The following is a 17,180-nucleotide window of genomic DNA, read 5'->3' as shown; positions in this document are numbered from 1 at the left end:
TCGCAAACTCATAAGAGTGGAATGTTCGGGCAGTGAAAGTTCTATATAATTCTGGGTGCCAATCAATACAATATGGAATTGTAGAATCTTGCATTGTTATAGAACGCATCCTTTTAACCCTTATGTTGTGTTCGGGTCATTTTTGACCCGTTTTCAAGTTTTAGTGTGAAAAAAACACACTTTCCTTTATTTTCTTGGAATAAGGCTTCATCTAATCCTCAGTCACAATCATTTCAACACAAAAAAATATGTTTTATCATTTTAGTAAATTTTAAAGGTCCAAAAAAAAAAAAGTTACATCTGTGGTGTTCGGGGGTCAAAATTGACCCGGTATAGATTTTTTTGGTTGTTTTATGCATTTCGGAAAAGCTGTTGGTTGCCCTTTGTCTTCAGTTTGGTGATTTATGGTAAGGAAAATATATTTCTTGCCTGAACTTTTTTTTTGCCAGCTTTTTGATATTACAAATTCAATATGGCCGCCGGACAGTCCCATACACTACAATATGTCATATCTCCTGTTGTGAAAGGAGTACAGATGTATTTCTGGTGTCTACTTATATGTTTTCATGGTCAGGGAATCCATTTCTGCATTATATAATGAGATTTTTTGCACATTTGTTTGCAAAATACATTTTTGCACATTACTTTTTCCAAAAAACGTATAAAAAATTCATAATGGCACCCAAACCTGTAGAACTGGTCTTATACTTTCCATAAAGTTGATGTGGCAATGACATAATGGTCCATGTTTATGGCATATAGGGGATTCAGATGAATAGTGTGACTTTTTTCATGTTCATTGAGGTGTTCATTTCCAATACCTTTGCATTAGATTGGCGGAATAGCTGTGACTCTGACAGAATTGTTATTTTGTATATTTACCACACTATAATCATATAAATATTGAAAAACACCAAGTCAACATATCTAAACATTAATTTTATGCACTGAAAAACTAATTTAGTTGACATTTGGTCTTTATCCTGCTATAAATCTCTTTGGGTTGGTTTGGACCCGAACACCACAAATGCCACTCTTCATGATATTTTTTAATATTAGAGAAAAACTAATAAAATAAATTTGGGGATTGTTGTTCTCTCATATCAGCTGTAATACATGGATAACATAATCACTAATTGTATCACTTTGGGAGGTATTAATCAGGCTTGTACGAAATTCAGAATTTCTGAATTAAATTCAATTCAGGAAGTGGAATTGAATTTGAATTGAATTGACTCCACCCCTACAGGATGTTGAATTGAACTGAATTTGAATTACAGGAAATGGAATTCAAAATGGAATTGAAACTCACTGCAATTCAGGAAGTGGATGAACACACAACTTTTGTGTTTTCAAAATAGTAAAATACAACAATAACAGTGTAACTAAGTACAATAGCATTAACAAAAATATATATTAAACCCAACAGGTGACCTAAGGGGGCTATAATTCACTCTTCCCACACACCTTGCAGTGCCGGGAATAGACACATGCTTATAAATATACAGCACCATCTAGTGTTCTTATTTTGTCATTACTTTGAGTTTCTTTTAGTTTTACACCACCACCCAGGGATGGGCAAAGATACAACTAAATGTATTTCAAAATGCAATGCAAAATACCCAGCTCTAAGATGTTACAAATACGTTACAAAATACATAACAGTAAATATATCAAATAATCAAATACTGTATTTTGCATTTTCAAATACACAAAATACAACAGAAACTAGGTAGGCTATGTGGGTCTGCCCTGACTCAAGCTAATGAGTCCGGCTATTTGGTGTAGCGGTTAGAGCCCCAGTTTTGCATGCCAGAAGTTCAAGGTTCGACTCTCAGCAAGGAAACTCAACTTCCCTTCGCTACTTAATGGCTTGTATGGCATGACAAAAAATAACAATTCAATTCACTTACAGTACACACTAAAAGGTAGGCCTACTTTAAACCACACAGACTCCTGTGTAGCCATCATTTCCAGTCATTGAACAAACAATAATGTTAAGTTCTTGTAATTATGGAGAAGGCAATAAAAACAATGGGCTACTTGGCACAACTAGCATTTAAAAAATGGTAAAGATATGTCAAGGTCGGTATGTGAGTTCAAACAAGAAAGTGTATCTTGTAAATTATGTCCACGTATCTTGCAAAGCGTCACTAATGCACCATTTGTGGCCTTAGAGCGCCATCTTGTGGGTGATGCATGGTGCAGCATTAGTAATGATCACGGTTGCACCCTTGATGCTTAGCATGGCAATTTCAATTATTGATCTTTTATCAAGAGTGGCGTTTTTTGATCCAACAGCATATATTCAATAATTCAGAATTTTGAGGCTGGTTATTCGTTAGTAACTCATAGTCAGGTAGTAAATGTTACCTGGGAATTGAACTGTCAGTCTTTGGAGTCCTTCACCCCTTTCCCAGACAAACACTTTTACATTCCAAAATAGCTACTAGCATCACTTACATACTATTTGATCCGTGTTCCTACTATGTAATTGCATTGTTCAGGAGAAAGTAGGCTATTGTATTTTATCTTATTTTGAAAATTCAAAATACAGGGGAGAAAGTATTTTGATACAAACTTCAAATACTTGACTGACTTACTGACATGAAATACAAAATTCAAAATACTATGTTATATTTCGAAATGTATTTTAATTATTTTAATTATTTAAGTATTCGAGATACTGACCATCCCTGCTTCCACCTAATGTCAGTATTATGTCATTGCTTTGAATTTCTTAGAATTTAAATTCTGTGAAATTCAGTTTCCTGCCATTCCAATTCGAATTGCAATTCCATTTCCTGTTTGGAATTTCAATTCAATTCATATTGAAATTCAAGAATTGAATTTGAATTTTGGGGTCATTCTCAATTCAATTCGGAATTTCGTACAAGCCTGGTATTAATAGTGAATTTATGCAGATTTTGATAGTTTTGGTCATCAAAAACGATTTGCATAATGTAAGATAAAAGATCTTTAAAGTCAAAAAGATTAATACATCAAGTAATATTTCCATGGATATGAATACATACCAAGTTAGCCATGAGATGAAAAACAATATTTGATGATAACTAGTGTTTTCAAGTATTTAATAACTGAGTTTTGTTATCACGGGTCAAAAATGACCCGAACACCACAGGTGTATGCAGCTTATGAACACAACACAAGGGTTAATAGAATGCTCAAAAACCCACACTCTTAAAGGTTAAGAGACATGCAGAAACGTGTAGCATCAAAGATGTGAGCACATAGTACAGTGAATGTCAAGCATGAGACAATGGATGAGATGAAACTCAAGGCCACAGGAACAATGTGTGTGTTGGGGGGTGGGGGGGGTGGGGGTTATGTCAATGTCTTATCTCTAGGTTTGTATGTTTAGTTTAACTGCACATTGGAGACTGGTCAAACGCAATTTCAAACTTCTGTGTTAACCCTGTTACATCGATTTTTGACAATAATGTACACTTGACTTGAATGCAAAGCATGACAATGGTCAGAGTGTAAATCAAGTAGGTAGCAGGTTTCTTGGTAACTTTTAAGGGTGCTGTCCCAAATGAATACTTAGAATCAAAGAAAAGGGGGGCGCACATTGCATCACTTTTTTCTTAGAAAAAAAAAATTGATGCAAGGTGCGCCCCCCTTTTCTTTGATTCTAAATGGTCAGAGAGTAGACAAGTGTAACGGATGTGTAATGAAGTGTAACAGCATCCGTTACACATGCATACATACATTCACATGCTCTACAGTATATAGCAAATGGCAAATACAGTCATGAAGACAACACACACACACAGCAGGCAAGCACACTGGTGCCAGAATGTTGTCACAACTGTCGAGGGAGTTTGTGGCCGTGTGTCAACTTACCACAGCTCATCTACGACGCGCACCAAAACGAAGAACGTGTTCTTACTGACACGCCTCTTGAAGGTGTCTGGACTGTGGCAGAAACGGGTATACGTACAGCAGGAGTCAAGGAATAACACACACACACACACTCACACACTCACGACAGAATTTCACATACAAAAGCTCTTAAAAGACAAGGGCTGGAGATGGCCATGAAATAAGGTAAGGATATCTGTAGTGTAGCTTCTTGATGAGTTCTTCTGGGCTGATGAAGGTTCTGTACGTGGTCAGAAACGCCTCACAGTACAAAACCAGATCTGACAAAGAACAAACATATAACAATTTCATGATTAAACAAATATAGCCAAATTACTATGAATTTGAATGAACAAGTGAAGCATGAACAGTGTGAAAGTGGTGGATTAGTGCAAAATAGTGGAGTACCTTTGCGGTCTGTCTCTGTGGCATGGACTAACAGGATGTCAACAGAGCCAGCCCTCACGTCAGGGCCATCGTCATTCTACATAGAATAAGAGTGGATGAAAAGCAGAGAGAGAGAGGTGTGAGCACTAATATGATTTATGGAATGAATATTGTAGCCTACAGTACACCTTAGTCAAGACCTGGAATACTCATACACTTACATACTGTATAATGCGATTAAAATCATAATCACCTTCACCATTATGGTACGATACAGTGTTTTCTCTGTAATAAGCCTTTGTTTAACAGTATTAAACATACATAGATTACACAAAATTTAGTTTATGAATAAGATGCAATTCCATTACAACAACATACTTATGTATTGTGACTGATAGCATGGATGTACTTTACTAGACATGAAACTTTGCACAGTAACGTGCTCTGACCTCTTGTTTGCGTGTGATGAGGCTCATGATATCCTTGTGGTCGATGAGGGAGAGCTCATCTACATCTTCCAGGTCCACAGCCCTGTAACAGCACCGGCATTCACCATCACCATCACCACCGCCACCATCATCATCATCCATCATCTTAACAACACTTAGCGGTACATACACACAAACGCACCTGTCTTTGGTCAGTATCCCTCTGCCACTTGATGAGGACAATCTGGTGGTGGCACTTTGGAGCGGGTCTTCTGCCAGGCTCTCGGAAGGCTGCATGACACAAAACGTGAAATCAAAAGTGAGTCACTGACACAAAAAAACCCAGCAGGCCTAAAGAGTGAAGATATTTAATGCACAAATTAGCATTAAGATCAATTCATTATTTAATTATTTCTTAATAAACAGTTAATAACTATTCACACATTGATGCTCATTTGTGATTCAAATATCTTCAAGAGACACTCAGGCTAACACAGACAGACTAAGTAGACATACTGTACATACCGAGTGTGGCGTGTCATTGCCATTGGAGTAAAGGTTGACATACTCCCCCTCTCCTCCCTCATCAATGGCACTTTCACTCTGAGAGGATGAAAACAAAATACAGATCAATAAACATAGCATAACTGGTTTAAATTTTGAGAGGAGTGTTGAAAGCAAGAAACAAGCAGAATTCTGTTCCTCGTAAAGGAATATTCGTCTTGTTTCAGAAAACACATCACACGGTCAAGAATATCAACAATGAAACAACAATAAACAACACAATAACAAATTAACTTCGCCTGCACAAAACATAGAACATGTATGATGATGATGATGACATTGTATGATGTGACAGGAATCATGTGTTTTATAAATGTTACCAGCAGGTGGGGACAGAGTCCACTTAGATCACACACACATGTTGGTGAATTACAATGTCAGAGTGTTAGTGTGTGCAAGTGAAAGAGAGAGGGACATAGTAAAGGAGAGAGAGAGAGAGAGAGAGAGAGAGAGAGAGAGAAGGCAGATGCAGATTTGCAGTTGAGTCCAGATGAAAATGGTCATGTACTGAAGAGATTTATTGACGGATTTAGTAGATTATGAAACTTTTGCCTCAAGCAATTTCATCGATTACATCAGACACACACAAACATATTCAACCTTCCCCTACAAACATATTCACCATACATTCCCTGTCTCTGACACACACACACACACACACACACACACACACACACACACACACACACACACACACACACACACACACACACACACACACACACACACACACACACACACACACACACACACACACACACACACACACACACACACACACACACACACACACACACACACACACTGCTTCTGAGGACCTAACCTAACCTAAAGAAATATTTTTGCACTTGCAGTTGTGTCATTGACAGTGTTTTTTTTGTTAAACACTGAAAGTCGAGTCCCATTTTTCTAGTTTTTCTATCATAGCATTTCTATCGACATTTGATCCTCACAAGCATATTTACACACACATGTGCGCGCACACACACACACACACACCAAATCCATTTTATTTTACCGCAGATGTGAGTAGAGAGTCAGTGAGAGAGCAGCTGTCAGAAGGATGACAGACAGGCAGAGAGGCCAGTGAGCCGGCCAGAGAGACGGTGGACCAGCCCACGCACTCAGAGGCCGCACTCTCATTGGCCAGCCCAGCTGGTGCTACGGTCTGTGATTGGATGGGAAAAACAGAGAAGGAAGAGAAAAGCAGCAGAGGAGAAAAGAAGAGATGATGAGAGAGACAGACGGAAGTAAGAAGTAACCAAACATATTTGGAAACACACACACACACACACACACACACACACACACACACACACACACACACACACACACACACACACACACACACACACACACACACACACACACACACACACACACACACACACACACACACACACACACACACACACACACACACACACAGCAGAGCTGAGTCATCAATAAAGTGACTACAGAAAGAAAATGTTAAGAAATGTATGTATATCCACATACAGCAGCTTCACTAGAAAGAGACAAACACAGAGACAGACAAAGAGACAAAGTATGGTATGGAATGGTATGCGTGTGTGTGTGTGTGTGTGTCTGTATGTGTGTTGCGTGTGTGTGTGTTTTCCAGGACAGTGAGACAACGGCTGTTCGTGGACACTGAGCAGATTTCTGTCAGGAGATGAAGCCGCTCAAACCTGCAGGAACCTGCCTAGCATACCAGCTCCTGCATTCCACTGCTGCCACACACACACACACACACACACACACACACACCTCATGCATGAAGTTAAACATATCACTCACACACACACACAGACCTCATGCATTAAGACAAACATATTGAGCACACACACACACACACACACACACACACACACACACACACACACACACACACACACACACACACACACACACACACACACACACACACACACACACACACACACACACACACACACACACACACACACACACACATCATATGCATGCATGGCACACATGCACATACACATGCACACACAAAGACATATCTCATGCGTACAGACAAACAGACAGCCACAGCTTCCACATGTGGGCCCACTACAGAGGAACCCCAGAGACTGGCCTGGCTTTGACCTGGGGGGTCAGGGGGCAGCGAGGGCCATGTGCTGCACCTCACTAAACATGCAGTAACTAGACAAGTAGCACATTCTGTAACCAAGACATCAGCAGCGCCTTCCCTGCCGCTCACACGGAACAACACACGCTCTCTGTACTGTGGAAGCACTGTGTGGGTGAGTGTAGGTGGGTGGGGCGCGGGGTGGGGTGGGGTGGGGTGGAGTGTAGAATTATGTTTATGGGGAAAAGTAACTGTGTCTGTGTTCATGTATGTGAAGGGGGGAATTATGCATGTGTGCTGATGTGGAATTATGTGTGTGTGTTTGGGGGGGTGGGGGTGGTGGGGGGTGCAGAGTTATTTCAATGCGAGTACATTTGTCAGTGTGTGTGTAGTGTAGTGCATTTGTTATGGGAAATCATGTGGGGCGGGGATGGGGCAGAGTTTATGATTTTGTGGAAGCGTCTGCAATTGCTCTGTGTGCATATGTATGAAGAGTAGAGTATGTATGCATGTGTGTATGTGTGTGTCTATGTAGTATGTATGTATGTAGGGTATGTATGGGTTCATAATGTGTATGAAGAGGAAAGTGATAAGGTGGGAAAAAAAACAATATTTTCTCAGCGGTCCTGTAATTCACCATCTGGTGAACGACTGGTGAAGACCACCTCAAACAAGAAGGGAGGTTCTACGGAGCAGCTCTGATGTGAAAACACATTTTTTTTTAAAATTCAGTGCCAAAATTCTAACGTCTTGACGATGAAGATGAGGCGGGGAGTTAGGGAAGATTAGTGTCTGGGTTGTTCCTACGCCGCACCCCGGGCTGACCTGGGACTACGACTCCAAGTGCTACACGGAAATGTGATTTTACATTTGATTTTAAAGTTGAGTTATTGGCACTGGGTTTGTGTTACGCGGGTTTACCAAAATCAAATGTCAAAACAGTGATCAGGGGTTCATTTCTCGAAGCCATAGTTGCTACGTTAGCTACTTTGTTGTTTGCAATGAAATTTGCCATTGGCAACTACTAAAGTTGCTGACTGGCTAACAACTACGCTTTTGAGAAACGCATCCCTGATCTGATATGATTAATTAATAGCACAAATACACCAGACGCAACAAGAGTGACAGCAGTGACCGAAGTAGTTGACTTTGTATGGAGTCGCTGGCGACAGCAGAAACGAAAGCGATTTGGACGACAAGAGGCGATTTGAGCAACAGCTTGTAATTGGACAACAGCGAATATTATGCAAACGAGCTATGATGTGGTTCGGCGACAGCTTCTGCAGCCAACTGGAATGTCAGAATGCTTACATTCTGCTTTTAACGGACATACTCTGTTGCTTCTGATCACTCGCGTAGCTCTTGCTATAAACACAGTCCAGCGATTCAGTGAAGCTAGGGCGCCTTCTGTGTGTTCGCAGGGTAAGACGCAAACACAAGAACACCATATCATAATACCAGGGACCTGGGTTTGATTCTAACTCCAGGTTGTTTCCCAATCCTTCCTCAACCCTCTCTCCTACTACGCTCCTGTCACTCTCACACAATCCTTTATTATAATATATTTTTAAAAAGCAATTTCTGGAATATTTTGGAAAATTATACGTATTGTCCCTTAAAATGTAAAGACAATGACACACCACTGGATCACAGCTGCATGGCCATCACGCTCCAGTGATGTACTACACCCTGTTATGCAAGACTGGACCATCAGTCATGTAAAAAAAACAGCTGAAACATGACAAGTGGAATTCCCCCTTTAATTCAGCGCAACCGCACTCTTCAAATAACACGAGGAGCGAGAGAGGGGAGGGCCAAATGTATGCAGGCCGGCCGCAGCATCCCACAACCACATCGGGGCCGGGAAAAACGTACGGCTGTGGGACACACATGGGCACACACACTGATGCACATGCATGCACACACACACACACACACACACACACACACACACACACACACACACACACACACACACACACACACACACACACACACACACACACACACACACACACACACACACACACACACACACACACACACAGAAATCGCAAACACACACACACACACACACACGTTGCCGAGAAACTCACCGTGGTTGTGGCCACAAAAGAGGTGTGGCCATACAGGCAGTTAGAGAATGATTGGCTGTGAGTGAGTTTAGGGCGCACCCCCTCTGGAAGAACAGGAGGGGAAGGAGGAAGGGGGCGCGAGCAGAGAACATAGGCAGAGGAAGACTGAGAAACCTGGAGAGATAGATACAGAGAAGAAGAAGAAGAAGAAGAAGAAGAAGAAGAAGAAGAAGAAGAAGAAGAAGAAGAAGAAGAAGAAGAAGAAGAAGAAGAAGAAGAAGAAGAAGAAGAAGAAGAAGAAGAAGAAGAAGAAGAAGAAGAAGAAGAAGAAGAAGAAGAAGAAGAAGAAGAAGAAGAAGAAGGTGAAGAAGAAGAAGAAGAAGAAGAAATAAGAAGGAAAGGAGGAAAGAAGGAAACCAGTTTAAGAGATTGAAGCAGTAAAAAAGAACAGGCAAGTGTTAAAAGATTAAAGGTCAGGGATGATGGAGATTTGACGGCGACAGCTACAGTGGTTATGTGGAATGGAGTGCCAAATCTGAAGGAGATGAATTCAGTCTTCCTTCATCTCACCTCTCTCTCTCTCACACACACTCTCTCTCTCTCTCTCTCTCACAAACACACACACACACACACAAACACAAACACACGTGCCGTTAAAACCCATGATCTGATAATCCCCTCATGATTATATTATGGCAAACATATTCCTATAAGCATAAGATTAAAGACGCCAAGCCAGAAATTGTGTGCACTGAAATAGCAGCGCACAAAATGTCCATCTGTGGACGTGGACGTGTGTGTGTGTGTGTGTGTGTGTGTGTGTGTGTGTGTGTGTGTGTGTGTGTGTGTGTGTGTGTGTGTGTGTGTGTGTGTGTGTGTGTGTGTGTGTGTGTGTGTGTGTGTGTGTGTGTGTGTGTGTGTGTGTGTTGGGATGAATATGAGATAATATGAGATTTTTTCCCCATTTTTTCTCTCAATTTGCAAATTTGATTACTTTTCTGTGAGAGTAAATCTGTAAATGCATGCTTATCATCAGGAGTGATTGCATCTATGCATGTACAGTATAAGCTGCATGAGTATGCCTCTGATTGGGCAGCATTACGCATGGGGGAGCGTGGATGTGTGCCTGGCCGTATACGCCAAGTGTCTTCAACGCCTGTGCAAGTGTCTTTGGGAGTGCACGTGGTGACAGGTTAGTTGTGTCACTAATTTTATCGGCAGATTTAAATAATAATATGGTAACCTGTAATGTTTTCCATACCATCTGACCCACCCTTAACCTTTCCCTGTGGGAAGAGTACTGACAGGGGAGTGTGGATGTGTGGGTGGGCATACAAGTGCCCATGTCTATGCATTTCCTGTGCAATTTGTAAATGTAACAACATATTGATATAATAATCTATATAATATAGTAGTAATATAATGCATGCAAGAGTATAATAATTTGTGAAATAGAATAAAATCCTATAGCCTACTACATGCGTGTTCTTCCATACCATTTCACCCACCATTTGCCTCTGGTTGGGCCTCAGTGAGTGTGTGTGGGATATGCCGCTGGGCATAAGAGTCTTTAGAGTCTCTGGGAGTGCATGTGATACAGTATGTTCCTTGTGTCATTGTAATTGAGGCAGTGCTGGCAGAGGAGTGTGGGTGTGTGTCTGAGCACATGTGTCCATGTTAATACGTTCCTTGTGCAATTGTAAGGGTATCGACATGCGTATGAATATAACAATAACTTGTATAATATAAAGCAGTAATATAAAGCCGTGTCATGTCATGCCATGTCACCCACCATTTGCCTCTGCTTGGGGGGCAGTGCGGGCGGGGGTCCGCGGGCGGCGTTGTCCGGGGCGGGCGTGGGCGAGGGCGTGGTCTCCCCGGTGGGGGAGGAGTTGTAGCCCTCGCTCAGGCCGCACACCTCCTGCAGGCGCCGCAGCCGGTTCTCGTAGATGGCGTCGCTGCTCTGCGGCGTGCGGTAGAAGAGCGAGGGCTGCGGCTCCGAGTAGTCCTCCACAAACTGCATGTACTGCATGACTACGCGGGGAGGCAGGAGGACACACCAGGAGATTAGAGGAGATAAGGGCACATTACATCACAGCATTTAGGGTCTCTTTAAAGGAGATTTTTTTTTGTCGGGGAGAGTGTGTGTGATGACACAGAAAGTATAATAACAATACACAAGAGACAAAAACATGCACCCAAAAATAGCCATAATACCAACCCATCCTGTCACAAAAGTCAAATGCTATTGCACACAGCCCCTGACAGTGCACACAGTGCTGTTCCTATTCTGGGCAGTATTTAAATGGGGCAGCAGCGCTGTGAAGCTGAGTCTCCTGCTCCATACATCTAGACTACAGCCAGCCAGAGCTGAGAAGCTGCTGCTACCACATTTACAGCACCAACACAATAGAGGGAGTTATTCATGACAACAAGACAACCGAGTAAAGAAGGGCTCCCCCTCCACACAAAAGTCACGTTAACCACTGGATATGGGGATGGGGAAGGAGGAGAGAGGAGACGAAGGGAGGGGAGGGGAAGGGAAGGGAGGGGAGGGGAGGGGGGCAGGAAGAGAAGGGAGGAGGGTTGGAGAGATAGAGGGAGCCATGGAGTGAGAGAGATAGAGGGATGAGGGAAGCAGGCGAAAGGAAGTGGGAGAAAGTGTGTACAGAAGATAGGGAGGAGGCCGAAGCAGTGGAGAGATAGAGACACAGGGGTGGAGGAAAAGGAGAATAGAAAGCAGAGAAGAGAGAGGGCCACGCAGTGAGGGAGAGGGAGAGAGAGAGAGAGAGAGAGAGAGAGACAGACAGAGAAAGAGGAAGACACATGGGGTCAGAGAGGGTATATGGTATGTGAGAGAGAGAGAGAGAGAGAGAGAGAGAGAGAGAGAGAGAGAGAGAGAGAGAGAGAGAGAGAGAGAGAGAGAGACGGAATAAGGAAGAGAAAGTGAAGGAAATTAAGCGTTAACCTTCCAGTGAGGGTGAGCGTGCACACAACATCACCCCCTCACCCTCACCCCCCACAGAGTAAATACGGGGGCAGAGGGGTTTATGGTCCTGAAGCATTTCCCCCACACATGGCCACACATCCAGAAGTTGTTTTTTTTAGACTTTTTCATAGCCTCCTCTTTCCTCTATGACCTCCACTACTTCCAAAGACCCCTCACCCTCAGTCCCAAAGTCAGACAACATCCATTTTTTGGAAGACATTTGCAAGGAAAGGATTGTTGTTGTTTTAGTGCACATTTTTGTGGTGTTTGAAGTGTTGAAGAGGCACACAGAAATGGTACATTGCATACTTGCTTGCTTGACGGACAATCCAATTTTATGTGACAGAAAAAACTCCTACCGAAATGACTTTCCCGACAGTCTGTGGTGTGCAGTGTTCAGCAAGCAGTGTGCTGCACTTTCCCAATATAACACAATGTAAGCCCATTCCACTGGCACTTCAAACCACCCCACCCAGACACACCTGCGTACAGCACAGAGAGGTCACTGGAATTTTACTACATGTTTATAGTAATTTGATGTATGTGCACAAGTAATGAATGCCAACTAGCAGAGTTCACATTAGACCCTTCGTGAATCTCCCTCCCAAAGCGTCATACACGATCAGTAACGCTAAGCTATCCATCTGGACCTTTAGCTCAGCTATCGATCTGGACCTTTAGCTCATGCTGTGCTGCTCATGTCTTACATCTTTAAAGGGACGCTGTGCAGGAAATGGTCAAAAAAGGTACTGCAACTATGCTGCTCATTGAAACTTGGCTGCCTATTGCCAAATTTTATATTTACATGAAAGTTTACTAAGTAATAAACTAATATTTTCTAGTATGGTCCAAGTAGAATCATTTTTGCAGCTAAAAATGGCTATTTTTGGAAATTCAAAATGGCGGACCATGGAGAAGATCCCCCTTTTCATGAATAAAAAGTGCAATTTTTCCATCTTTAAAAGCACACCATCCCACCACACCACACCACACCACACCACACCACACCCCGACGGCATCACTCACTTGTGCGGTTCTTCTTCTCGGGCAGCGGCGGGGGGCTGTCGAGGTGCGGCGGTCCCCCCGGCGTGTGGGCGTACTGGCTGGTGAAGACGCCGCTGCCGTTGAGCAGGGGCATGGGCGAGAGGGGCGTGAGCAGGGGGAAGGGCGGCGTGGGCGAGGGCGGCCTCTCCGACACGTCCCACTCCTCCGACTGGCTGTGGAACATCTGGGGGTACGGCGGCAGGTGCAGACCCTGCGTGGAGATGACGGGGACGCTCCGCCGCTTCTTCTGGGGCAGGGCCGGGGGGAGAGAGCCGTCCACCAAGCGGAACGGGGGCAGAGGAGGGGGCCCGTCGTGCTGGTATTGGTGTGGAGGGGAGGGGGACGGGGAGCCGGACTCACTAAGACACTCGGGTAAGGGGCTGAGGGTGCCGGGGACTGGGGCCGGTACGGGGAAGGGAGGCAGGGACTCCAGCACAGACAGGTCCTGATGCAGGAAGTCATAGTCTGGGTCGTAGCCGTCTGTAACACAAGAAAAAGAGAGAGAAAAACATGAGTAGAGAGGTCTTTGATAATTATCATTGTCTGTGATGATGGGTATTTTATCCAAACAGTTGAACTGTAAGCAACCGGACTTCTCCTGTACCATGAAGACTTTTCACTTGGAATGAGGAGTGTGGAGTGAACCATCTGCAATCTCAAAGAGGTTCAGTTGCAAACAGCTAAACTCTTTGGTTGATATGAGTAGCGAGAAATCAAATAGATAGCGAAACGAGAGATACAGTGAGTGACTGCATGTCCATTTATTGTTTTTGGCACACAGTCAGACAAATAGAACACAAAGCAATGGAAACAAGGAATAGGAGAAGCAGAAAGACCAACGGGAACTGCATAGAGGCGTGCGGGAAAAGAGAGATGTACTGAGTGACCATATTATTTTCACTACACCTTTATTCCTTTTGTCACACAGACTGTAGTTCAAGCTAAGATAAAGGATTTTCCCCCTCTGTCTGTTTGTTGTTAAATTCTCTTCCAACAACATACCCCAGGGAGTAAAAGATGCAAATTAGCCAATGGCTATAATCCGCCATATTTACATGCAAATTCTGTTTATATGCACGGTCCCTCTGTGGTTCTTTGTTTAAAAATAAAAAATACTTGAAGTACTTCAAAGCAAGACACGTCTGTGGATAGGTCGACAGCAAGGAACGTCAAGGTTTAAAAATAAAAAAGAGGGCACTTTAAACTTGGTTGAAGCTGACTTTTTTCTTATGCAGTGTATAATCATTTTGTCAAAGACACAGGCACAGTCAGATGCACAGACAGTGTCATCTCTACCATCTATTAATGAAGACGTGTCAGAGGGATATGCGTGCCACTTCCTGTGTGTATTGTATATGTATGCCACTTCCTATTGAAGTGTTAACAGTGGCATATTTCTGTCATTTTTCTGTAAATGTCCTTCTTTATGACCGTGTGAGTCTGTCTTTGCGAATGTGTGTCTGTGGTAGCAAAGTTTGTCTGGCCCACTGTCGGCCCTATTGATTTTTGCCGGAGTAAAACAGTCGGCCCTATTCTGGCTTTGTCCGCGGCCCAATAATGGCCCTATTACCGTATGCCGACAGTGTCGGCTCAGTTACTGCATGAGACTGACAGTTATTTTACATTGTCGGCCGAGTGTTGGCTCAGTTACTGCATGAAGTGACAGTTATTTTCAGTGTTCTATGAAGTGTTGGCTAAGTCACGGTAACCAGTGTTCCAGCCGAGCCGACACTCAGCCGACAGTGCCGACATTCTGCCAAGATCGGGCCGACTGTTCTTAACGGTTCTTGCTATATATTTCCTGGTTACAGTGTCTCAGTAATCATATTTGTGAGTACATTAACCAGCATTTAAGTGTGTATCAATGAATGTGTATGTCTGAGTGTGAGTGCTACGTAGGTGTAATCCAGTGTTTCAGCAGAGAGGGTAGAAGAGACGAATGTCACAACTTTGGTTTCAGAGTGTGTTTGAGAGTGTGTTTGAGGGTGCATTTGAGAGTGTGCTTGAGCGTGTGCGTGTATTCATGCGTGCGTGCGTGCGTGCGTTACCGAGGGTTTCACAGCTGGTGTTCCGGGAGCATTGCCCGCTGTCCCGCTCCATTGCCGACAGCTGCTCGTCTGATTGGCTGAGCTTGGCCATGATGCCACAGGACGACAGGCAGGCGGGGGAATCGCTGCTGTATGATTGGCTGTCTGCCGAGAGTCGCCGCTGCAGAAGCTCTGCCTCCGAGTCCTGCTGTTGTAACTGAAAATTCAGAGTTTAGTTGCAGTGAGCCAAATGAACTTCTTGGAGCTTGAAAGACGTCTTGTTCACACTCATCCAGGGATTTTCACCAGTTGTGGTCAATGGGGACATGGGGGAATGCTAGTAGTTATACTTGTCTGGTGTCTTCCGTTCAACTCTTGATAAAGCAGCCAACGTGATGAATGCTACATCTCCCTAGACACATTGACCAGAACCGAAGATGCTCCTTGGATGACCAACAAAATGTCTGGATCACAAGACCTGAACAAATGAGAATCTGCACAAGCATGTGACTAGAAAAAAAGCTGACCTCAGTCAACCCTTCCAATGAAATGAGCATTTAATGTTAATCTATATTACAGAAATGATGATTTAAGGTTGAGTAATACGATAGAAAGTCTTTCCATATATTTGAAGGAGACTTTCCAGCCAGAGGCATGTGTCTCTGCAATGAGTCTCAGGGCTGCTTTCCTTTGGCAGAGACACTCTGCATGTGAGATGAAACCTCTGGAGACATTCTCGACTCCTTCACAGATGCTATTCTTGGCAGAGCCTCAGTTGAAGCAGACATTGTCATAGTTGGGTCATATGTGAGCAGAGCAGAGAGAAGAGAGCGGTGGTCCATTGATAGGAACGTTGACAAAGTATCACATTCCGAAAGCAGTTTGACAGAGCAGACACTCAAAGATGTAAGCAAGGAAATGGAATGTCAAGTGGCTTCATTTTGACCCAATAATGTTGTGTACAAGGTCACAGTTGTAATAAACACTAAATGAGAAGCTACACAGTATACTTTTGCCCATTTCAGCAATCCAACTAGTTTTGTAACAAGTGCAGCAAATATCACCCTTTCTGGGACACTAGCAGTCCTCTGTGTCCGTCTAGCTAGCACACTGTTCATCTTTCAAGCTGAAATTCATCAATATGATTAACAAAACAGCAGTTCTACACAGTAGGCAGAGTTACAGATCAAGCAAGCGCTCTAGAGGTAAGGGAAAATAGAAATAAAAAACGGAGTCGTTGGCACTAAAATTTAAATATACGGTAGGGCATTGGGCTGCTACGCACGGGTCCTTTGGTCTTCTTCAGGTCAAAGCATAGTCTTTGGTGATGGCTTGGCGGTTATATTTTAATGCCTAGCCAAGGCTTATGGATACTGCAAGTGCGTGGGAGCTGATGTTATTTTGCTAAGTGGAGGAGACGCACTCGCACTATTGCCTAATGATTAACAAACATTAGCTGTGTCATGAATCCTACATAAAACATAGATAAGTGAATGAAGCGAAGGACAGCACTCTTTATTCGCCTGCGAACGCTACCAATCGCCATTACACATTACACTCTACAACACAATCATCCAACAAAAGAGTGTGTTCAGCTGGAGGCTGAGAGCACTGAAATTCAGGACTGACAGACTGGGGAAATCATTTGTCTCTAGAGCCATGCAACTCTATAATTTGTCCATTAAG

The 17,180-nt window shown here is 43.3% G+C and overlaps 1 protein-coding gene across 2 annotated transcripts in view; it reads right to left on the bottom strand.

The window, feature by feature from the left end:
• The window catches only part of rapgef1b (Rap guanine nucleotide exchange factor (GEF) 1b), a 54,993-nt gene that overhangs the window by 4,186 nt on the left and 33,627 nt on the right, over window positions 1–17,180 (bottom strand). For both annotated transcript variants that reach the window (XM_063210856.1, XM_063210857.1), the window contains 9 exons: window positions 15,516–15,711; window positions 13,450–13,947; window positions 11,227–11,468; window positions 5,226–5,303; window positions 4,903–4,991; window positions 4,722–4,803; window positions 4,294–4,369; window positions 4,082–4,166; window positions 3,868–3,960 (listed from right to left, as the gene is read on the bottom strand). In XM_063210856.1, coding sequence (XP_063066926.1) covers window positions 3,868–3,960; window positions 4,082–4,166; window positions 4,294–4,369; window positions 4,722–4,803; window positions 4,903–4,991; window positions 5,226–5,303; window positions 11,227–11,468; window positions 13,450–13,947; window positions 15,516–15,711 — 1,439 coding nt within the window. The remainder of the gene's footprint in view (window positions 1–3,867; window positions 3,961–4,081; window positions 4,167–4,293; window positions 4,370–4,721; window positions 4,804–4,902; window positions 4,992–5,225; window positions 5,304–11,226; window positions 11,469–13,449; window positions 13,948–15,515; window positions 15,712–17,180) is intronic.

Source organism: Engraulis encrasicolus, chromosome 11 (genome assembly GCF_034702125.1).
Source record: "Engraulis encrasicolus isolate BLACKSEA-1 chromosome 11, IST_EnEncr_1.0, whole genome shotgun sequence".
Classification (NCBI taxonomy): domain Eukaryota; kingdom Metazoa; phylum Chordata; class Actinopteri; order Clupeiformes; family Engraulidae; genus Engraulis; species Engraulis encrasicolus.
The sequence above is the reverse complement of the archived record's forward strand: the minus strand, read 5'-3'. Positions and strand labels throughout refer to the sequence as shown.